A 23276-nucleotide genomic window follows, 5' to 3' on the forward strand; every position below is an offset into this window, starting at 1 on the left:
GGAACAAGCTGCCCAGCCCTGTTGTTGAAGCCGATACCCTGGCTTCTCTCCAGACACAGCTGGGTGAGCTCCTCCAGTCAGGACAGGAGGCTCTTCTTTACACAGAGGGTGGTGGGGGTGTGGAACAAGCTGCCCAGCCATGTTGTTGAAGCCGATACCCTGGCTCCTCTCCAGACACAGCTGGGTGAGCTCCTCCAGTCGGGACAGGAGGCTCTTCTTTACACAGAGGGTGGTGGGGGTGTGGAACAAGCTGCCCAGCCATGTTGTTGAAGCCGATACCCTGGCTCCTCTCCAGACACAGCTGGGTGAGCTCCTCCAGTCGGGACAGGAGGCTCTTCTGTACACAGAGGGTGGTGGGGGTGTGGAACAAGCTGCCCAGCCATGTTGTTGAAGCCGATTCCCTGGCTCCTCTCCAGACACAGCTGGGTGAGCTCCTCCAGTCAGGACAGGAGACTCTGCTTTACACAGAGGGTGGTGGGGGTGTGGAACAAGCTGCCCAGCCATGTTGTTGAAGCCGATACCCTGGCTTCTCTCCAGACACAGCTGGGTGAGCTCCTCCAGTCAGGACAGGAGGCTCTTCTTTACACAGAGGGTGGTGGGGGTGTGGAACAAGCTGCCCAGCCATGTTGTTGAAGCCGATACCCTGGCTTCTCTCCAGACACAGCTGGGTGAGCTCCTCCAGTCAGGACAGGAGGCCTTTCTTTACACAGAGGGGGGTGGGGGTGGGGAACAAACAGCAGGATGAGATCCTACAGTCAGTTAGGTACGAATGACCAAGCGGGTCAGTGGGGCTGGACGGAGTCCTCTCGTCTGTGACCCCTCTCACTGGGGGGGTGCAGCACCCGGGCCTCGCTCCCAGCCACCCCCAGTAATCCGATCGGTTCGCCCGATCAGCAGCGAGGCGCCCCAGAACTCCAGCCCCGACCCCCGACCCCCGACCCCCGACCCCCGACCCCCATCCCACCAGCTCCCTTAATCACAACACAAGCACCAAACACGCCTTCCGTTTCTCCCAGAAAGCACTGCTTTATTCCTTCCGCTGCCAGCCGGAGCCGGGCCTCTCGGACCCGCGGCGCCGCCTAGATGAAGTGGATCCAGGCCGAGTCCTGCGGGGCCGGGCCCAGGGAGGGAGGCCGCCAGCAGAGGGCGTAGTTGGCGCCGCCGTTGCTGTCCCAGTACTCCTGCCCCCCCACGCGGTAGCAGACGGCAAACTCGAGGCGCGGGGGGGCGCCGCCGGGGCCGGGGGGGCCGGGGGGCAGGGGCAGGCGGAACTGGAAGCGGTCTGTGCTGAGGGAAACTGGGAGAGAAGGAGACAGAGGGGTTAATACAGAGAACACAGGGGAGACAGAGGGGTTAATACAGGGGAGACAGAGGGGAGAGAGAGGGGTTAATACAGGCGACACACAGGGGAGACAGAGGGGTTAATACAGGGGAGACAGAGGGGAGAGAGAGGGGTTAATACAGGGAAGACAGAGGGGAGACAGAGGGGTTAATACAGGGGAGACAGAGGGGAGACAGAGGGGTTAATACAGAGAACACACAGGGGAGACAGAGGGGTTAATACAGGGAAGACAGAGGGGAGACAGAGGGGTTAATACAGGGGAGACAGAGGGGAGACAGAGGGGTTAATACAGCGGAGACAGAGGGGAGACAGAGGGGTTAATACAGGGGAGACAGAGGGGTTAATACAGGCGACACACAGGGGAGACAGAGGGGTTAATACAGGGTAGACAGAGGGGTTAATACAGGGGAGACAGAGGGGAGACAGAGGGGTTAATACAGGCGACACACAGGGGAGACAGAGGGGTTAATACAGGGTAGACAGAGGGGAGAGAGAGGGGTTAATACAGAGAACACACAGGGGAGACAGAGGGGTTAATACAGGGGAGACAGAGGGGAGAGAGAGGGGTTAATACAGGCGACACACAGGGGAGACAGAGGGGTTAATACAGGGGAGACAGAGGGGAGAGAGAGGGGTTAATACAGGGAAGACAGAGGGGAGACAGAGGGGTTAATACAGGGGAGACAGAGGGGAGACAGAGGGGTTAATACAGGGAAGACAGAGGGGAGACAGAGGGGTTAATACAGAGAACACACAGGGGAGACAGAGGGGTTAATACAGGGGAGACAGAGGGGAGAGAGAGGGGTTAATACAGGTGACACACAGGGGAGACAGAGGGGTTAATACAGGGGAGACAGAGGGGTTAATACAGGCGACACACAGGGGAGACAGAGGGGTTAATACAGAGAACACACAGGGGAGACAGAGGGGTTAATACAGCGGAGACAGAGGGGTTAATACAGGGGAGACAGAGGGGTTAATACAGAGAACACACAGCGGAGACAGAGGGGTTAATACAGGGGAGACAGAGGGGAGACAGAGGGGTTAATACAGGGGAGACAGAGGGGAGACAGAGGGGTTAATACAGAGAACACACAGGGGAGACAGAGGGGTTAATACAGGGGAGACAGAGGGGTTAATACAGGGGAGACAGAGGGGAGACAGAGGGGTTAATACAGGGGAGACAGAGGGGAGACAGAGGGGTTAATACAGAGAACACACAGCGGAGACAGAGGGGTTAATACAGGGGAGACAGAGGGGAGACAGAGGGGTTAATACAGGGGAGACAGAGGGGTTAATACAGGGGAGACAGAGGGGAGAGAGAGGGGTTAATACAGGCGACACACAGGGGAGACAGAGGGGTTAATACAGGGTAGACAGAGGGGTTAATACAGGGGAGACAGAGGGGAGACAGAGGGGTTAATACAGGCGACACACAGGGGAGACAGAGGGGTTAATACAGGGTAGACAGAGGGGAGAGAGAGGGGTTAATACAGAGAACACACAGGGGAGACAGAGGGGTTAATACAGGGGAGACAGAGGGGAGAGAGAGGGGTTAATACAGGCGACACACAGGGGAGACAGAGGGGTTAATACAGGGGAGACAGAGGGGAGAGAGAGGGGTTAATACAGGGAAGACAGAGGGGAGACAGAGGGGTTAATACAGAGAACACACAGGGGAGACAGAGGGGTTAATACAGGGGAGACAGAGGGGAGAGAGAGGGGTTAATACAGGCGACACACAGGGGAGACAGAGGGGTTAATACAGGGGAGACAGAGGGGTTAATACAGGCGACACACAGGGGAGACAGAGGGGTTAATACAGAGAACACACAGGGGAGACAGAGGGGTTAATACAGCGGAGACAGAGGGGTTAATACAGGGGAGACAGAGGGGTTAATACAGAGAACACACAGCGGAGACAGAGGGGTTAATACAGGGGAGACAGAGGGGAGACAGAGGGGTTAATACAGGGGAGACAGAGGGGAGACAGAGGGGTTAATACAGAGAACACACAGGGGAGACAGAGGGGTTAATACAGGGGAGACAGAGGGGTTAATACAGGGGAGACAGAGGGGAGACAGAGGGGTTAATACAGGGGAGACAGAGGGGAGACAGAGGGGTTAATACAGGCGACACACAGGGGAGACAGAGGGGTTAATACAGGGGAGACAGAGGGGAGACAGAGGGGTTAATACAGGCGACACACAGCGGAGACAGAGGGGTTAATACAGGGGAGACAGAGGGGAGACAGAGGGGTTAATACAGGGGAGACAGAGGGGAGACAGAGGGGTTAATACAGAGAACACACAGCGGAGACAGAGGGGTTAATACAGGGGAGACAGAGGGGAGACAGAGGGGTTAATACAGGGGAGACAGAGGGGTTAATACAGGGGAGACAGAGGGGAGACAGAGGGGTTAATACAGGCGACACACAGGGGAGACAGAGGGGTTAATACAGGGTAGACAGAGGGGTTAATACAGGGGAGACAGAGCGGAGACAGAGGGGTTAATACAGGCGACACACAGGGGAGACAGAGGGGTTAATACAGGGTAGACAGAGGGGAGAGAGAGGGGTTAATACAGAGAACACACAGGGGAGACAGAGGGGTTAATACAGGGGAGACAGAGGGGAGAGAGAGGGGTTAATACAGGCGACACACAGGGGAGACAGAGGGGTTAATACAGGGGAGACAGAGGGGTTAATACAGGCGACACACAGGGGAGACAGAGGGGTTAATACAGAGAACACACAGGGGAGACAGAGGGGTTAATACAGAGAACACACAGGGGAGACAGAGGGGTTAATACAGGCGACACAGGGGAGACAGAGGGGTTAATACAGGCGACACACAGGGGAGACAGAGGGGTTAATACAGGCGACACACAGGGGAGACAGAGGGGTTAATACAGTGAACACGCAGAAGAGAGGCAGAGGGGTTAATACAGATGACACAGGGGAGACAGAGGGGTTAATATAGAAAACACACAAAGGAGACAGAGGGGTTAATACAGGCAATACAGAGGAGACAGAGGGGTTAATACAGACGACATATGGAGGAGACAGAGGGGTTAATATAGACAACACACAGAGGGGTTAATACAGGGGAGACAGAGGGGTTAATACAGGGGAGACAGAGGGGAGACAGAGGGGTTAATACAGGGGAGACAGAGGGGAGACAGAGGGGTTAATACAGAGAACACACAGCGGAGACAGAGGGGTTAATACAGGGGAGACAGAGGGGAGACAGAGGGGTTAATACAGGGGAGACAGAGGGGTTAATACAGGGGAGACAGAGGGGAGACGGAGGGGTTAATACAGGGGAGACAGAGGGGAGACAGAGGGGTTAATACAGGCGACACACAGGGGAGACAGAGGGGTTAATACAGGGTAGACAGAGGGGTTAATACAGGGGAGACAGAGCGGAGACAGAGGGGTTAATACAGGCGACACACAGGGGAGACAGAGGGGTTAATACAGGGTAGACAGAGGGGTTAATACAGGGGAGACAGAGCGGAGACAGAGGGGTTAATACAGGCGACACACAGGGGAGACAGAGGGGTTAATACAGGGTAGACAGAGGGGAGAGAGAGGGGTTAATACAGAGAACACACAGGGGAGACAGAGGGGTTAATACAGGGGAGACAGAGGGGAGAGAGAGGGGTTAATACAGGCGACACACAGGGGAGACAGAGGGGTTAATACAGGGGAGACAGAGGGGTTAATACAGGCGACACACAGGGGAGACAGAGGGGTTAATACAGAGAACACACAGGGGAGACAGAGGGGTTAATACAGAGAACACACAGGGGAGACAGAGGGGTTAATACAGGCGACACAGGGGAGACAGAGGGGTTAATACAGGCGACACACAGGGGAGACAGAGGGGTTAATACAGTGAACACGCAGAAGAGAGGCAGAGGGGTTAATACAGATGACACAGGGGAGACAGAGGGGTTAAAATAGAAAACACACAAAGGAGACAGAGGGGTTAATACAGGCAATACAGAGGAGACAGAGGGGTTAATACAGACGACATATGGAGGAGACAGAGGGGTTAATATAGACAACACACAGAGGAGACATAGGGGTTAATACAGGCAATACAAAGGAGACAGAGGAGTTAATACAGAGAACACGCAGAGGAGAGGCAGAGGGGTTAATACAGACGACACACAGAGGAGACACAGGGGTTAATACAGAGAACACGCAGAAGAGAGGCAGAGGGGTTAATACAGGCGACACACGGAGCAGACAGAGGGGTTAATACAGAGAACACGCAGAAGAGAAGCAGAGTGGTTAATACAGGCGACACGGAGCAGACAGAGGGGTTAATACAGAGAACACGCAGAAGAGAAGCAGAGGGGTTAATACAGACGACACACAGGGGAGACACAGGGGTTAATACAGAGAACACGCAGAAGAGAGGCAGAGGGGTTAATACAGATGACACAGGGGAGACAGAGGGGTTAATACAGGCAATACAGAGGAGACGCAGAGGAGAGGCAGAGTGGTTAATACAGACGACATATGGAGGAGACAGAGGGGTTAATATAGACAACACACAGAGGAGACAGAGGGGTTAATAAAGGTAATACAGAGGAGACAGAGGGGTTAATACAGAGAACACTCAGAGGAGAGGCACGGGTGTAAATACAGACGACACACGGAGGAGACAGAGGGGTTAATACAGACAACACACACAGACAGCACACAGAAGTTACACAAGGAAGACTCACAGTGAGTGATATCAGGAGGCAGGTAGCTGGCAGAGACCTCACTGTAGGAGCTCCAGTGGTCATTAGTGTACCGGACCACAACATCCTTGTGGAAAGACATGTTCTGGACACGCACTGTGCCAGACAGACAGACAGGCTGAGGACACACAGACTCCAGACACACTCCCTGAGACCGAACCAGCAGATCAAAATCAGGCCTGGTCACTGGGGCCTGGAACTGCAACACAGCAGACTGAGAGAGAGAGGGGGGTTAATACAGACACACTGACTGACTGGACACTCCAGTACATTAACACTGCACTGAGAGAGAGGGGTTCATACAGACACACTGACTGACTGGACACTCCAGTACATTAACACCGCACTGAGAGAGAGGGGTTCATACAGACACACTGACTGGACACTCCAGTACATTAACACTGCACTGAGAGAGAGGGGTTCATACAGACACACTGACTGACTGGACACTCCAGTACATTAACACTGCACTGAGAGAGAGGGGTTCATACAGACACACTGACTGGACACTCCAGTACATTAACACTGCACTGAGAGAGAGGGGTTCATACAGACACACTGACTGACTGGACACTCCAGTACATTAACACTGCACTGAGAGAGAGGGGTTCATACAGACACACTGACTGGACACTCCAGTACATTAACACTGCACTGAGAGAGAGGTGTTCATACAGACACACTGACTGACTGGACACTACAGTGCATTAACACTGCACTGAGAGAGAGGGGTTCATACAGACACACTGACTGACTGGACACTCCAGTACATTAACACTGCACTGAGAGAGAGGGGTTAACACAGACACACTGACTGGACACTCCAGTACATTAACACTGCACTGAGAGAGAGGGGTTCATACAGACACACTGACTGACTGGACACTCCAGTACATTAACACTGCACTGAGAGAGAGGGGTTCATACAGACACACTGACTGACTGGACACTCCAGTACATTAACACTGCACTGAGAGAGAGGGGTTCATACAGACACACTGACTGACTGACTGGACACTCCAGTACATTAACACTGCACTGAGAGAGAGGGGTTCATACAGACACACTGACTGACTGGACACTCCAGTACATTAACACTGCACTGAGAGAGAGGGGTTCATACAGACACACTGATTGGACACTCCAGTACATTAACACTGCACTGAGAGAGAGGGGTTCATACAGACACACTGACTGACTGGACACTCCAGTACATTAACACTGCACTGAGAGAGAGGGGTTCATACAGACACACTGACTGGACACTCCAGTACATTAACACTGCACTGAGAGAGAGGGGTTCATACAGACACACTGACTGGACACTCCAGTACATTAACACTGCACTGAGAGAGAGGGGTTCATACAGACACACTGACTGACTGGACACTCCAGTACATTAACACTGCACTGAGAGAGAGGGGTTCATACAGACACACTGACTGGACACTCCAGTACATTAACACTGCACTGAGAGAGAGGGGTTCATACAGACACACTGACTGACTGGACACTCCAGTACATTAACACTGCACTGAGAGAGAGGGGTTCATACAGACACACTGACTGACTGGACACTCCAGTACATTAACACTGCACTGAGAGAGAGGGGTTCATACAGACACACTGACTGACTGGACACTCCAGTACATTAACACTGCACTGAGAGAGAGGGGTTCATACAGACACACTGACTGGACACTCCAGTACATTAACACTGCACTGAGAGAGAGGGGTTCATACAGACACACTGACTGACTGGACACTCCAGTACATTAACACTGCACTGAGAGAGAGGGGTTCATACAGACACACTGACTGGACACTCCAGTACATTAACACTGCACTGAGAGAGAGGGGTTCATACAGACACACTGACTGACTGGACACTCCAGTACATTAACACTGCACTGAGAGAGAGGGGTTCATACAGACACACTGACTGGACACTCCAGTACATTAACACTGCACTGAGAGAGAGGGGTTCATACAGACACACTGACTGACTGGACACTCCAGTACATTAACACTGCACTGAGAGAGAGGGGTTCATACAGACACACTGACTGACTGGACACTCCAGTACATTAACACTGCACTGAGAGAGAGGGGTTCATACAGACACACTGACTGACTGGACACTCCAGTACATTAACACTGCACTGAGAGAGAGGGGTTCATACAGACACACTGACTGACTGGACACTCCAGTACATGAACACTGCACTGAGAGAGAGGGGTTCATACAGACACACTGACTGACTGGACACTCCAGTACATGAACACTGCACTGAGAGAGAGGGGTTCATACAGACACACTGACTGACTGGACACTCCAGTACATTAACACTGCACTGAGAGAGAGGGGTTCATACAGACACACTGACTGACTGGACACTCCAGTACATTAACACTGCACTGAGAGAGAGGGGTTCATACAGACACACTGACTGGACACTAGAGCACATTAACACGGTCACCTCTGCCCATGAAGGTGTCTTCCTCTCGGCGTGTGATGAGTTGGGAATGACGTGCATCACCAGGTCAGGAGAGTCGCTCTCAGACTCACTGTCCTGGTCCTGTGAGTCATGTGACTGACTGCAGGCCGAGAGCAGAGACAGTATGAGCACCGGATCGCCTGCTCCTTCCTCCCCCCGCCCGCTGCTCCTCTCCCTCACCTGTAGCGGCACACGGTGATGAGCTCCAGGCCCAGCGTGTCGGCGAAGCGCACCCTCTTCCTGGTCTCGGGGCTGTGGCCCCGTCGGGTCGGCTCCCCGGAGGGGTGGGCCGGCACCGAGCGGGCCCGGCGCCGCGGCGACAGCGGGGAGGGCGGGGCCAGGAGGTCGCGACCCCGGCTCCTGTCGGCCAGGCCGGCGGCGCAGGTCAGGGGTCGCGGGATCCTTCCCCGCGGCGCAGTGACACGGAGGTCCGCTGGTCCGTTCATGGCCCGCCGATCCGTGCGTGCGGTTCTGTCTGTGTGTGTGTGTGTGTCCTCGATGCCTCCTGCACGGCTGTGCGTCTCCCAGTGTCTCCCGGTCCGTGTCTCCTGTCCTCCTCCGTGCGTGTGAGCCCGGGTCTCTCCTCTCCTGTCAGCCCCAGGGCGGTCCTGCAGTCTGAGCTCTCCTCTCTCCTCTCTCCTCTCTCCTCTGTTATCAGCCCCAGGGCGGTCCTGCAGTCTGAGCTCTCCTCTCTCCTCTCTCCTCTCTCCTCTGTTATCAGCCCCAGGGCGGTCCTGCCCTCTGAGCTCTGCACATCTCAGTATTGACGAGGTGTTTACCGGCACAGTGCGGCTCCCTGCCCCTCCTATACTGCCTGTGTCTCTGATCTTCCTCTCCTCTCTCCTCTCTCCCTGTCTCTCTGATCCTTCTCTCCTTTCTCCTCTCTCCCTGTGTCTCTCCCTGTCTCTCTCTCTTCCTCTCCTTCTCTCTCTGTGTTTCTGATGTCTCTCCCCCTCTGTCTCCTCTCTCCCTGTCTCTCCCTCTCCCTGCCCTTCCCTCGCCCTGTGCTTCTCCCTCATTAATAATTGCAGATAAGTACACTTAAAAAGTTAAAAGCTTTCCCGAGACAAAGATCTTTCCCCTCCTGTGTCACTCAGTCCAGGGGTCTCCAGTCCAGTCAGTCTGGGGATCTCTGGTCCTGGAGAGCAAAGGGTGGAGGGGGTGGGGAACAGGCACTTTACACAGAGGGTGGTGGGGGTGGGGAACAAGCTGCCCAGCCATGTTGTTGAAGCCGATACCCTGGCTCCTCTCCAGACACAGCTGGGTGAGCTCCTCCAGTCAGGACAGGAGGCTCTTCTTTACACAGAGGGTGGTGGGGGTGGGGAACAAGCTGCCCAGCCCTGTTGTTGAAGCCGATACCCTGGCTTCTCTCCAGACACAGCTGGGTGAGCTCTTCCAGTCAGGACAGGAGGCTCTTCTTTACACAGAGGGTGGTGGGGGTGGGGAACAAGCTGCCCAGCCGTGTGGTTGAAGCCGATACCCTGGCTTCTCTCCAGACACAGCTGGGTGAGCTCTCTGAATTAATGAGCGGCTGATCGCTGATTGGCCTCCTCATTTGTAACCGAGGGCGGAGCGGTGGCTCTGGGGCTCAGGAGCTGTGCCTGTGGCTGGGAGGTTACCAGTTCGAATCCCGCGGTTGGCAGAGGAATCCTATTCCTCACTCCGCTGGGCCCCTGAGCGAGGCCCTGAACCCCAGCTGCTCCAGGGGTGCTGTATAAATGGCTGACCCTGCGCTCTGACCCCCAGCTTCTCTCCCTGTCTGTGTGTCTCCTGGAGAGCAAGCTGGGGTCTGAGAAAAGACACATTCCTGATGCAGGAGACTGTACAGGGACAGGAAAGAGATCTTTTGTTAAAGGCAACGGCGCTATTTCTTTCAGTCACACCTTCTTTCTCGCTCAGAAGTGAAGTCTCCGAAGCGGACCTGACCAGACTGCGGCGCAGTGTAAAAACCTCACCATTTGTACACTTCAATAACGTGTCACAAACAGATCGTGCGATCAGTATCACCAGTGACCTGCCAGCGCGCAGCCACCAGAGGCCGCTCGTGCTTATCTTCACTGGCCATAAAGAACATAATATACGTTCCCCCCAGAACTCCTTTTCACCGCTGGCGACAGGTTAAAGCGGCATAAAACATAACCGCCGTGCGGCACCTACACAGCAGCTGAGGACGTGACGCGACAGAGCCTCTCGCGTGGGTTTGTGGACAAGGACTGGTCACGCTCTCGGTGGAAATAAACTCCGGTGCCCGAGTGCTTCCCGGAGTACGATTACGGGATTGGAGCGGTTCAGGTTTGGCTTCCCCGGCTGGAACCGTGCTGTGCTGGATCTCCGGGACGTGGCAGTAAATGCCAACGCGGTCTCAGGCGACTCCTGTGCTTAAATCTGCTTTGCATCGTAAAGGATTAAATTTCCGTTGGCGCGTTAATCCCGTGTCCCGTGGTTTCGGTGGTTTACGGTAGTGGGCGAGCTCGAGTCAGCGGGATCGGAGCTGCGTGGACCGGACGCCCGTGTACCTGCTGTCGGACCTCGACGCCGCCGACTCGAGGGTGACTCTTCGTGGGTAAGAAGAAGGGGCGGGTTATTCGCATGTTATTTCGCGTGTCGAGCGGCTGAGGCGAGGTCCACACAGACGGGCGGAAGGTGGGGGGCGCACTGCGCGTGGCCCCCGGGCGCCAGGGCCGCGTCACCAGCGGCGACCTGGGCAGCCGCCGGGCCGGAGTGACGTCACAGCGCGGCGCCCTGCCCTGCCCTTCCCTCCCTCCTCCCTCCGCGCTAGCCGAGCTCGTCAGACCGCCGGGGTTACAAGCCAGCACACACGCACACACACACACCCCTGCGCCTCATGGCTGATACCACGGTCAGGGCCGCCGGTAATCATTAACGAGGCGGGGCAGCAGCCGCGGTGGTCCAAGCTCCATCTGCTCGGGGCGGCGAGCCGACTCTCACGCGTCTGTCACGGCCAGGAGGCCAGCTGGAGCACCGCGCTCTGAGCCCGTGACAGGTCTGCACCCTCCAGATCATTCACCCTCCAGGCGCTGTGTCCAGAACAGGGTCAGGAGAGCTGGAGTCTATCAGCACTGTAGGCTACAGGGTACACAGACAGGGTACAGCCTGGACACACACAGACACCAGACACAGAGACAGGGTACAGCCTGGACACACACAGACACAGAGACAGGGTACAGCCTGGACACACACACACACCAGACACAGAGACAGGGTACAGCCTGGACACACACACACACCAGACACAGAGACAGGGTACAGCCTGGACACACACAGACACCAGACACAGAGACAGGGTACAGCCTGGACACACACAGACACAGAGACAGGGTACAGCCTGGACACACACACACACACCAGACACAGAGACAGGGTACAGCCTGGACACACACACACACACACACACACACACACACACACACACACACACACACACACACACCAGACACAGAGACAGGGTACAGCCTGGACACAGACACAGAGACAGGGTACAGCCTGGACACACACACAAACACACAGACACAGAGACAGGGTACAGCCTGGACACACACACACACACACCAGACACAGAGACAGGGTACAGCCTGGACACACACACACACACACACACACACCAGACACAGAGACAGGGTACAGCCTGGACACACACACACACACACACACACACACACACACCAGACACAGAGACAGGGTACAGCCTGGACACACACACACACACACACACACACACACACACACACCAGACACAGAGACAGGGTACAGCCTGGACACACACACACACACCAGACACAGAGACAGGGTACAGCCTGGACACACACACACACACACACCAGACACACAGACAGGGTACAGCCTGGACACACACACACACACACACACACACACACACACACACACACACACACACACACCAGACGCAGAGACAGGGTACAGCCTGGACACACACACACACACACACCAGACGCAGAGACAGGGTACAGCCTGGACACACACACACACACACACCAGACACAGAGACAGGGTACAGCCTGGACACACACACACACACCAGACACAGAGACAGGGTACAGCCTGGACACACACACACACACCAGACACAGAGACAGGGTACAGCCTGGACACACACACACACACCAGACGCAGAGACAGGGTACAGCCTGGACACACACACAGAGACATACAGATAGTGAAACAGACACGCACAACAGACAGACACACACACTCACACCAACTACTCACATTCACCAGACACACAAACCCACAGAAGACAGAATCACACTTACAGCAGACATACACACATACGTACACCAGAAACACACACGTAATGCTGACCACTGCTCAAGCTCCAGACCCCGGGAAGATCACGGCCCGTTCAATCAGCCTGTTGAACTGCAGCCGTGCGCTCGGTCTCTCTCAGGTGCAGCTCCTCCCCTGTCCAGCAGATGGCGCTGTCGGGCTGGGTGTGCCTGGTGACCGGAGCCTCCCGGGGGATCGGGAAGGGCGTGGCCCTGCAGCTGTCTGAGGCGGGAGCGACCGTCTACGTTACCGGCCGCAACGAGCGCGCTCTCAGAGAAGCCGCCTCGGAGGTGAGGTCCCGGTACCTCGGAGGTGAGGTCACCGTGCCTCGGAGGTGAACTCCCAGTGCCTCGGAGGTGAGGTCCTGGTACCTCGGAGGTGAACTCCCAGTGCCTCTGAGATGAGGTCACCATGCCTCGGAGGTGAGGTGTGAGGTCACCGTGCCTCGGAGTTGAGGTCCCAGTGTCTCGGAGGTGAGGTGTGAGGTCACCGTGCTTCTGAGGTGAACTCCCAGTGCCTCGGAGGGGAGGTGTGAGGTCCCAGTGCCTCGGAGGTGAGGTCACCGTGCCTCGGAGGGGAGGTCCCAGTGCCTCGGAGGTGAGGTGTGAGGTCCCAGTGCCTCGGAGGTGAGGTCCCAGTGCCTCGGAGGGGAGGTCCCAGTGCCTCGGAGGTGAAGTCACAGCGTCTTGCTGAGACGCACATTGGGGTCTCAGGAACAAGTACAGGTTTACTCCCTGCTGAAAAGAGAAGAAAGGAAACACAATGTTTCGACTGTAGAGCCTTCTTCGGGTTCTTCTTCCGCTCCCGAAGAAGCTCCACAGCCTTTCCTTCCCCTTTCAGCAGGAAATTAACCTGTTCTTGTTCCGTTGCAGCCTACGCCTGCTGACGCGGCTCCCTACTCGAACTACATTGAGGCCCAGCTCTGTAAGGTCGGGGGCCATCAAGGTGAGGTCGAAAGGAGAGGAAAGATGGTCAGCCAAAAACGTTGGTGAAGCAGCCATTGAAGTGAGGTCAGATGCCGGCTGTGAGGTCAGACTGGAAGGAGTAACCATGACGATGAGCTCCACTGAGGCTGTTTGTGGAGCTGAATGAGGCCTAGGCGATGAGGTCAGAGCAGCAACAGGGATTGATGGAGACAACTGTGGCTACCGAGGTGACGACTCTGTCACCCCCCTCCTCTGTCTGTCCATCACTTCATGACTGTCCCTCCTCCCCCCTCCATAGTGACTGGTCACCCTTCCTGTCAGTCACCTGGACCTCCTCCCCCCTCCATGGTGACTGGTCACCCTTCCTGTCAGTCACCTGGACCTCCTCCCCCCTCCATGGTGACTGGTCACCCTTCCTGTCAGTCACCTGGACCTCCTCCCCCCTCCATGGTGACTGGTCACCCTTCCTCTCAGTCACCAGTCCCTCCTCCCCCCTCCATGGTGACTGGTCACCCTTCCTGTCAGTCACCTGGATCTCCTCCCTCCTCCATAGTGACTGGTCACCCTTCCTGTCAGTCACCTGGATCTCCTCCCTCCTCCATGGTGACTGGTCACCCTTCCTGTCAGTCACCTGGACCTCCTCCCCCCTCCATGGTGACTGGTCACCCTTCCTGTCAGTCACCTGGACCTCCTCCCCCCTCCATGGTGACTGGTCACCCTTCCTGTCAGTCACCTGGATCTCCTCCCTCCTCCATGGTGACTGGTCACCCTTCCTGTCAGTCACCAGTCCCTCCTCCCTCCTCCATGGTGACTGGTCACCCTTCCTCTCAGTCACCTGGATCTCCTCCCTCCTCCATGGTGACTGGTCACCCTTCCTGTCAGTCACCTGGACCCTCCTCCCTCCTCCATGGTGACTGGTCACCCTTCCTGTCAGTCACCTGGATCTCCTCCCTCCTCCATGGTGACTGGTCACCCTTCCTGTCAGTCACCTGGATCTCCTCCCTCCTCCATGGTGACTGGTCACCCTTCCTGTCAGTCACCTGGATCTCCTCCCTCCTCCATAGTGACTGGTCACCCTTCCTGTCAGTCACCTGGACCTCCTCCCTCCTCCATGGTGACTGGTCACCCTTCCTCTCAGTCACCTGGACCTCCTCCCTCCTCCATGGTGACTGGTCACCCTTCCTGTCAGTCACCTGGATCTCCTCCCTCCTCCATGGTGACTGGTCACCCTTCCTGTCAGTCACCAGTCCCTCCTCCCTCCTCCATGGTGACTGGTCACCCTTCCTTCAGTCACCTGGACCTCCTCCCTCCTCCATGGTGACTGGTCACCCTTCCTGTCAGTCACCTGGATCTCCTCCCTCCTCCATGGTGACTGGTCACCCTTCCTCTCAGTCACCTGGACCTCCTCCCTCCTCCATGGTGACTGGTCACCCTTCCTGTCAGTCACCTGGATCTCCTCCCTCCTCCATGGTGACTGGTCACCCTTCCTGTCAGTCACCTGGATCTCCTCCCTCCTCCATAGTGACTGGTCACCCTTCCTGTCAGTCACCTGGACCTCCTCCCTCCTCCATGGTGACTGGTCACCCTTCCTCTCAGTCACCTGGACCTCCTCCCTCCTCCATGGTGACTGGTCACCCTTCCTGTCAGTCACCTGGATCTCCTCCCTCCTCCATGGTGACTGGTCACCCTTCCTGTCAGTCACCAGTCCCTCCTCCCTCCTCCATGGTGACTGGTCACCCTTCCTTCAGTCACCTGGACCTCCTCCCTCCTCCATGGTGACTGGTCACCCTTCCTGTCAGTCACCTGGATCTCCTCCCTCCTCCATGGTGACTGGTCACCCTTCCTCTCAGTCACCTGGACCTCCTCCCTCCTCCATGGTGACTGGTCACCCTTCCTGTCAGTCACCTGGACCTCCTCCCTCCTCCAATTGCAGGTGAAGGCGCGGGGTGGGCAGTGCGTGCCGGTGGTGTGTGATTCGTCGAAGGACGATGATATCAAGCAGCTGTTTGAGAGAATCGGGCGGGAGCAGAAGGGGCGCCTGGACATCCTGGTCAACAACGCGTATGATGGAGTCCAGGTCAGTTACAAGACAGCAGTCCTTCACATTCAGCTTTATTACTCAGAACAGTGATCACGGATGTTGGACTTTTACACACAGCCAATAGTGAGAGAACGATGTCACACACACACAGCCAATAGTGAGAGAACGATGTCACACACACAGCCAGTAGACTGAGAACAGAGTCACACACACAGCCAATAGTGAGAGAGCAGAGTCACACACACAGCCAATAGTGAGAGAACAGAGTCACACACAGCCAATAGTGAGAGAGCAGAGTCACACACACAGCCAATAGTGAGAGAGCAGAGTCACACACACAGCCAATAGTGAGAGAGGAGAGTCACACACACAGATAATAGTGAGAGAGCAGAGTCACACACACAGTCAGTAGGTTGAGAGCAGAGTCGCACACACAGCCAATAGAGAGAGAGCAGAGTCACACACACAGCCAATAGAGAGAGAGCAGAGTCACACACACAGTCAGTAGGGTGAGAGCAGAGTCACGCACACACAGATAATAGTGAGTGAGCAGAGTCACACACATGGATAATAATAGTGATTGAGCAGTCAAACACACAGTAGGGTGAGAGCATAGTCACACACAGCCAGTAGGGCGAGAGCAGAGTCACACACACGGATAATAATAGTGACTGAGCAGTCACACACACAGTCAGTAGGGTGAGAGCAGAGTCACACACAGCCAATAGTGAGAGAGGAGAGTCACACACACAGCCAATAGTGAGAGAGCAGAGTCACACACACAGCCAATAGTGAGAGAGCAGAGTCACACACAGCCAATAGTGAGAGAGGAGAGTCACACACACAGCCAATAGTGAGAGAGCAGAGTCACACACAGATAATAGAGAGCAGTCATACACACAGCCAATAGTGAGAGAGCAGAGTCACACACAGCCAATAGTGAGAGAGCAGAGTCACACACAGCCAATAGTGAGAGAGCAGAGTCACACAGCCAATAGTGAGAGAGCAGAGTCACACACACAGCCAATAGTGAGAGAGGAGAGTCACACACACGGCCAGTAGGGTGAGAACAGAGTCACACACAGATAATAGTGAGAGAGCAGAGTCACACACAGCCAGTAGGGTGAGAACAGAGTCACACACACAGCCAATAGTGAGAGAGGAGAGTCACACACACGGCCAATAGTGAGAGAGGAGAGTCACACACACGGCCAATAGTGAGAGAGGAGAGTCACACACACGGCCAATAGTGAGAGAGGAGAGTCACACACACGGCCAATAGTGAGAGAGGAGAGTCACACACACAGCCAGTAGTGAGAGAGGAGAGTCATACACAAAAGGGTGGGAGGTATCTCAGAATGGTGAGGATCATGTTTGTCTTTCCAGGCCATTTTTGACTACTCAGAGAAAAAATTCTGGGAGATGGACCCCTCAGTCTGGGACTCTATGAACAATGCTGGACTAAGGTACAAATCCTACCATAGAATATCCATTATAATTTCTGTCTCGGTGAGGGAGCAGTACGTGCTGTTTCTCACTCAGTGTGTCTCTAATGCTGTGTCTCAGTCAGTGAGTCTCTCCTTCTGTGTCTCAGTCAGTGAGTCTCTCCTGCTGTGTCTCAGTCACTGAGTCTCTTAGTGTGTCTCTCCTGCTGTGTCTCAGTCAGTGAGTCTCTCAGTGAGTCTCTCAGTGAGTCTCTCCTGCTGTGTCTCAGTCACTGAGTCTCTTAGTGTGTCTCTCCTGCTGTGTCTCACTCAGTGAGTCTCTCCTGCTGTGTCTCACTCAGTGAGTCTCTCAGTGTGTCTCTCCTGCTGTGTCTCAGTCAGTGAGTCTCTCAGTGTGTCTCTCCTGCTGTGTCTCTCCTGCTGTGTCTCAGTCAGTGTGTCTCAGTCAGTGAGTCTCTCAGTGTGTCTCTCCTGCTGTGTCTCAGTCAGTGAGTCTCTCAGTGTGTCTCTCCTGCTGTGTCTCTCAGTGAGTCTCTCAGTGTGTCTCTCCTGCTGTGTCTCAGTCAGTGAGTCTCTCCTGCTGTGTCTCAGTCAGTGAGTCTCTCAGTGTGTCTCTCCTGCTGTGTCTCAGTCAGTGTGTCTCAGTCAGTGAGTCTCTCAGTGTGTCTCTCCTGCTGTGTCTCAGTCAGTGAGTCTCTCAGTGTGTCTCTCCTGCTGTGTCTCTCAGTGAGTCTCTCAGTGTGTCTCTCCTGCTGTGTCTCAGTCAGTGAGTCTCTCCTGCTGTGTCTCAGTCAGTGAGTCTCTCAGTGTGTCTCTCCTGCTGTGTCTCACTCAGTGAGTCTCTCAGTGAGTCTCTCCTGCTGTGTCTCAGTCAGTGAGTCTCTCAGTGTCCCCTGCAGGGGTCACTATATCTGCAGTGTGTATGCTGCGCGGCTCATGGTGCAGGCGGGCCGGGGGTTGCTGGTGGTGATCTCCTCCACTGGGGGGCTGCAGTACTGCTCCAACGTCCCCTATGGAGTCGGCAAGGCAGCGGTGAGACGACCACTGTACTCCCTCACTCCTTCATCCTCTCACCCTCTCATCCTCTCACTCCCTCACTCCCCCACTCCCTCCCTCATCCTCTCACTCCCTCACTCCCCCACTCCCTCCCTCATCCTCTCACTCCCTCACCCTATCACCCTCTCAGTCAGTCAGTGTGTCTGTATTAACCCCTCTCTCTCAGTGCAGTGTTAATGTACTGGAGTGTCCAGTCAGTGTGTCTGTATGAACCCCTCTCTCTCAGTGCAGTGTTAATGTACTGGAGTGTCCAGTCAGTCAGTGTGTCTGTATGAACCCCTCTCTCTCAGTGCAGTGTTAATGTACTGGAGTGTCCAGTCAGTCAGTGTGTCTGTATGAACCCCTCTCTCTCAGTGCAGTGTTCATGTACTGGAGTGTCCAGTCAGTGTGTCTGTATGAACCCCTCTCTCTCAGTGCAGTGTTAATGTACTGGAGTGTCCAGTCAGTCAGTGTGTCTGTATGAACCCCTCTCTCTCAGTGCAGTGTTAATGTACTGGAGTGTCCAGTCAGTCAGTGTGTCTGTATGAACCCCTCTCTCTCAGTGCAGTGTTAATGTACTGGAGTGTCCAGTCAGTCAGTGTGTCTGTATGAACCCCTCTCTCTCAGTGCAGTGTTAATGTACTGGAGTGTCCAGTCAGTCAGTGTGTCTGTATGAACCCCTCTCTCTCAGTGCAGTGTTAATGTACTGGAGTGTCCAGTCAGTGTGTCTGTATGAACCCCTCTCTCTCAGTGCAGTGTTAATGTACTGGAGTGTCCAGTCAGTGTGTCTGTATGAACCCCTCTCTCTCAGTGCAGTGTTAATGTACTGGAGTGTCCAGTCAGTGTGTCTGTATGAACCCCTCTCTCTCTCTGGCAGTGTGACAGGTTGGCAGCTGACTGTGCTGTGGATCTCAGAGGTCGGGGGGTGGTGTCGGTCAGCCTGTGGCCGGGAGCAGTCAGGACAGAGCTGGTCATTCAGAACGTGATGGACCCGCAGCCACGGAGTGAGGAGCATCAGAAGGTGAGCTGCTAATTACAGTAGGTAATTAATGAGCACAGTAATTAATAACACAATACTGTAGAGCTGCAGAGGACCAGGAGAGGAAGAGGGGGATGGAGGAGAGGAAGGGGAGGTGTAGGGAGAGGAAGAAGAGGTGTAGGGAGAGGAAGAGGGGGATGGAGGAGAGGAAGGGGAGGTGTAGGGAGAGGAAGAGGGGGATGGAGGAGAGGAAGGGGAGGTGTAGGGAGAGGAAGAAGAGGTGTAGGGAGAGGAAGAGGGGGATGGAGGAGAGGAAGGGGAGGTGTAGGGAGAGGAAGAGGGGGATGGAGGAGAGGAAGAGGGGGATGGAGGAGAGGAAGAGGAGGTGTAGGGAGAGGAAGAGGGGGATGGAGGAGAGGAAGGGGAGGTGTAGGGAGAGGAAGAGGGGGATGGAGGAGAGGAAGAGGGGGATGGAGGAGAGGAAGAGGAGGTGTAGCGAGAGGAAGAGGAGGTGTAGGGAGAGGAAGAGGGGGATGGCGGGAGAGGAAGAGGAGGTGTAGGGAGAGGAAGGGGGGGATGGCGGGAGAGGAAGAGGGGGGTGGAGGGAGAGGAAGAGGAGGTGTAGGGAGAGGAAGAGGGGGATGGCGGGAGAGGAAGAGGAGGTGTAGGGAGAGGAAGAGGGGGATGGCGGGAGAGGAAGAGGAGGTGTAGGGAGAGGAAGGGGGGGATGGCGGGAGAGGAAGAGGGGGGTGGAGGGAGAGGAAGAGGAGGTGTAGGGAGAGGAAGAGGGGGATGGAGGAGAGGAAGAGGAGGTGTAGGGAGAGGAAGGGGGGGATGGCGGGAGAGGAAGAGGGGGGTGGAGGGAGATGGAGGGACTGGGAGGAGAGGAAGAGGGAGAGGAGGTTATGCTTTTGTGGCCGATGATGAATGAGCACCACCTGCTGGCAGGACCCATGAACTGCAGCTGCTGCAGTCTGGCAGATCTCTCTGAATCCCTCCTCTCTGTCCCTCTGTCCTCTGCTCCTGCCCGTCAGATCAGGGAGGGTTTGTCCACGGGAGAGACCCCAGAGCTCAGCGGGAGGTGTATTGTGGAGCTGGCCAAAGGTACACACTCGTCTCTTTCACTGTCTCTCTGTCTCACTGCGCTATACTGACTCTCTGTCTCACTGCTCTCCACTGTCTCACTGCGCTGCAGTCTCCGTGTCTCACTGCACTGCGCTACTCTGTCCCTCTGTCTCACTGCTCCACACTGTCTCACTGCTCTACAGTCTCTCCGTCTCCCTGCTCCACACTGTCTCCCTGCTCTACAGTCTCCCTGTCTCACTGCGCTAGACTGTCTCCACTGTCTCACTGCTCTCCACTGTCTCACTGCGCTAGACTGTCTCACTGCGCTACACTGCCTCCCTGTCTCACTGCTCTCCACTGTCTCACTGTGCTGTTGCCATGTGCTATGTGTCTGCTGCCTCTTGATTCATTTTAATGTTTATTTTCTCTTTTACTTACAGATACAAACCTGATGGCTCTGACAGGGAAGGTTCTGATGACCTCAGATCTTGCAAGGCGCTATAATATTCGGGATGTTGATGGTATGAGTAGGATTATCAATAAGACGCAGAAGACTAGTGTCGTTTCTCTAAGTGTGTCTGTATCATTAACCTCTCTCTCTCTCTCTCTCTGTGTTTCTCAGGGCGCAGTGTGTTTGACAACATGTCCGTCAGTTTTCTCGTCTCCCAAGTGCCCTACCTCTCCTGGCTGTCCTCTTTCATCCCTTCTTTCCTGCGTCTTCCCAAGTTTGTTCTCACTCTGCTCCACGGACGGTTCTGACCCAGTAACCCCACTGATCCTACACAGTGATCCCCTGTCCATCAGCACGATGACCTCTGACCCTCACACTGACCCCCTGTCCATCAGTACGATGACCTCTGACCCCCACACTGACCCCCTGTCCATCGGTACGATGACTCTGCCTGTCCTGTCTGTCCAACACCAGGTCAGCTACCCCACACACACACCCCGCTGACCTCTGACCTTCACACTGACCCCCTGTCCATCAGTACGATGACTCTGCCTGTCCTGTCTGTCCAACACCAGGTCAGCTACCCCACACACACACCCCGCTGACCTCTGACCTTCACACTGAACCCCTGCCCATCAGTACGATGACTCTGCCTGTCCTGTCTGTCCAACACCAGGTCAGCTACCCCACACACACCCCGCTGACCTCTGACCTTCACACTGAACCCCTGTCCATCAGTACGATGACTCTGCCTGTCCTGTCTGTCCAACACCAGGTCAGCTACCCCACACACACCCTGCTGACCTCTGACCCTCACACTGACCCCCTGTCCATCAGTATGATGACTCTGCCTGTCCTGTCTGTCCAACACCAGGTCAGCTCACCCTGAAGGCTTCCAGTGACTAATAAACAGCATTTTATTTGTCATTAATCCAGCATTGTTCTAAACGTAATGTATTATACTTTGCATTAAAGAAGCTGAAGTAAAGTGTGCTGTACTGCACTAGTTTTACACTCTAAATGTGCGAGTGGTGTTTTTTACAGTTTTATTAAGTGTTACACGGTAATCACAGTAGGAGCTTTGCATTTCTTTCCTTAAGAGGATAACGGTGAAATTGATCATGAAAAACAGGTACAGTGACAGCTACATCAGAGTTCTGTCGGGTTTTAAAGTGTCAATATAATAGTGCTCTAAGAGCTTTGATCTGTGGAGCTGCTCTGAACTATACTAGTGCTTTCAGTGTCTTCTCCACAGTCCTTTCACTCCAGCTCATCTTTCAGGATGAATGTGAACTTCTCTGAGGAGTTCAGCTGGAGTGTGGTGAGCGTTCTGGCGCACTATGGCTGCCGTTGCATCATCCAGGTGGGGCTGCACACTGGTGGTGGTGGAGGGGATCCCCATTACCTGTAAAGCGCTTTGAGTGGAGTGTCCAGAAAAGCGCTATATAAGTGTAAGCAATTATTATCATTATAATTATCAATAACAGCTCCCAGAGACCCAGGGAGGAGTGTTCATCACACACGCACACACCCCATCGAAATCAGCTTTCTGTCCAGCGTCAGGACAGGCTGCGATGAGCCCCTCTCTCTGCGATGAGCCCCTCTCTCTGCCATGAGGGAGCCCGACAGGCAGGAGTCCTGAGACGCACACGAGAGGATGGGGATCTGTCTGCGAAAGATACACATCTTGAACTTGAACACAGGGAGAGCTCCTGACCCCAGACAAGAGGTCCTGGCCACAGACGAGAGCTCCTGGCCACAGAACAGGAGGAGCTCTTGAACACAGATGAGAGAGCTCCTGTGGACACAGGGGGTTCCACACAGAAGGTCCCTGAAGGAACCTCAGACCCACAGACACCACGCAGACTCCACACAGAAGGTCCCTGAAGGAACCTCAGACCCACAGACACCACGCAGACTCCACACAGAAGGTCCCTGGAGGAACCTCAGACCTGCAGACACCACGCAGACTCCACACAGAAGACACCTGGAGGAACCTCAGACCCGCAGACACCACGCAGACTCCACACAGAAGGTACCTGGAGGAACCTCAGACCCACAGACTCCACACAGAAGGTACCTGGTGGTGGAGGGATCCCCATTACCTGTAAAGCGCTTTGAGTGGAGTGTCCGGAAAAGCGCTATATAAGTGTAAGCAATTATTATTATTATTATTAAACCTCACGGCGATTCCACACAAAGGGGACCCTGATCTAGACTCGAGCCGGTGGAGCTGAGGGGGTGGAGGCGATAACCGCCCCCTCCTGGCTAAATACGAAAGACCCAGCGCGTTTACACTGCCGTGCCCGCTCGGAATCGGACCTCTCCGGAGTCACACTCCCTCCCGCTCAGAAACAGCAGAGTAAACTCCGGCCCCCGGCGCTTCATGACCTGGCTTGACTGCACTTCCCAGCTCCAACAGGAGAATTCC

At 55.0% G+C, this 23276-nt stretch overlaps 2 protein-coding genes across 4 annotated transcripts; one reads left to right on the forward strand and one right to left on the reverse strand.

The window, feature by feature from the left end:
• Positions 1 to 1001: 1001 nt before the first annotated feature.
• Positions 1002 to 10699, reverse strand: LOC148660374 (protein phosphatase 1 regulatory subunit 3D-like). The gene is made up of 4 exons (XM_088634283.1): positions 8779 to 10699; positions 8581 to 8698; positions 6083 to 6314; positions 1002 to 1297 (listed from the first exon to the last, which is right to left on the reverse strand). Exons 1-4 carry the CDS (start codon positions 9615 to 9617, stop codon positions 1080 to 1082), a joined length of 1407 nt encoding a protein of 468 aa, XP_088490409.1. The 5' UTR covers positions 9618 to 10699; the 3' UTR covers positions 1002 to 1079.
• A 66-nt stretch (positions 10700 to 10765) lies between these two features.
• dhrs1 (dehydrogenase/reductase (SDR family) member 1) lies at positions 10766 to 21866 on the forward strand. Of its 3 annotated transcripts, none has more exons than XM_088634284.1 (9): positions 10766 to 11161; positions 13025 to 13193; positions 15763 to 15906; positions 17257 to 17336; positions 18215 to 18347; positions 19228 to 19371; positions 20364 to 20433; positions 20835 to 20915; positions 21017 to 21866. In XM_088634284.1, the coding sequence occupies exons 2-9, from the start codon at positions 13050 to 13052 to the stop codon at positions 21151 to 21153; spliced, it is 933 nt and encodes a 310-aa protein (XP_088490410.1). In that variant the 5' UTR covers positions 10766 to 11161; positions 13025 to 13049; the 3' UTR covers positions 21154 to 21866. The 3 variants fall into 3 exon arrangements, with proteins under 3 accessions (XP_088490410.1, XP_088490411.1, XP_088490412.1); XM_088634285.1 differs by lacking the exon at positions 10766 to 11161 and adding an exon at positions 11455 to 11602; XM_088634286.1 differs by lacking the exon at positions 10766 to 11161 and adding an exon at positions 13776 to 14056 and having other exon boundaries at positions 13052 to 13193.
• The last annotated feature ends 1410 nt before the right edge of the window (positions 21867 to 23276 follow it).

The sequence above is a fragment of the Lepisosteus platostomus genome, chromosome 6 (genome assembly GCF_059453375.1).
Source record: "Lepisosteus platostomus isolate fLepPlt1 chromosome 6, fLepPlt1.hap1, whole genome shotgun sequence".
Taxonomy (NCBI): Eukaryota; Metazoa; Chordata; class Actinopteri; order Semionotiformes; family Lepisosteidae; genus Lepisosteus; species Lepisosteus platostomus.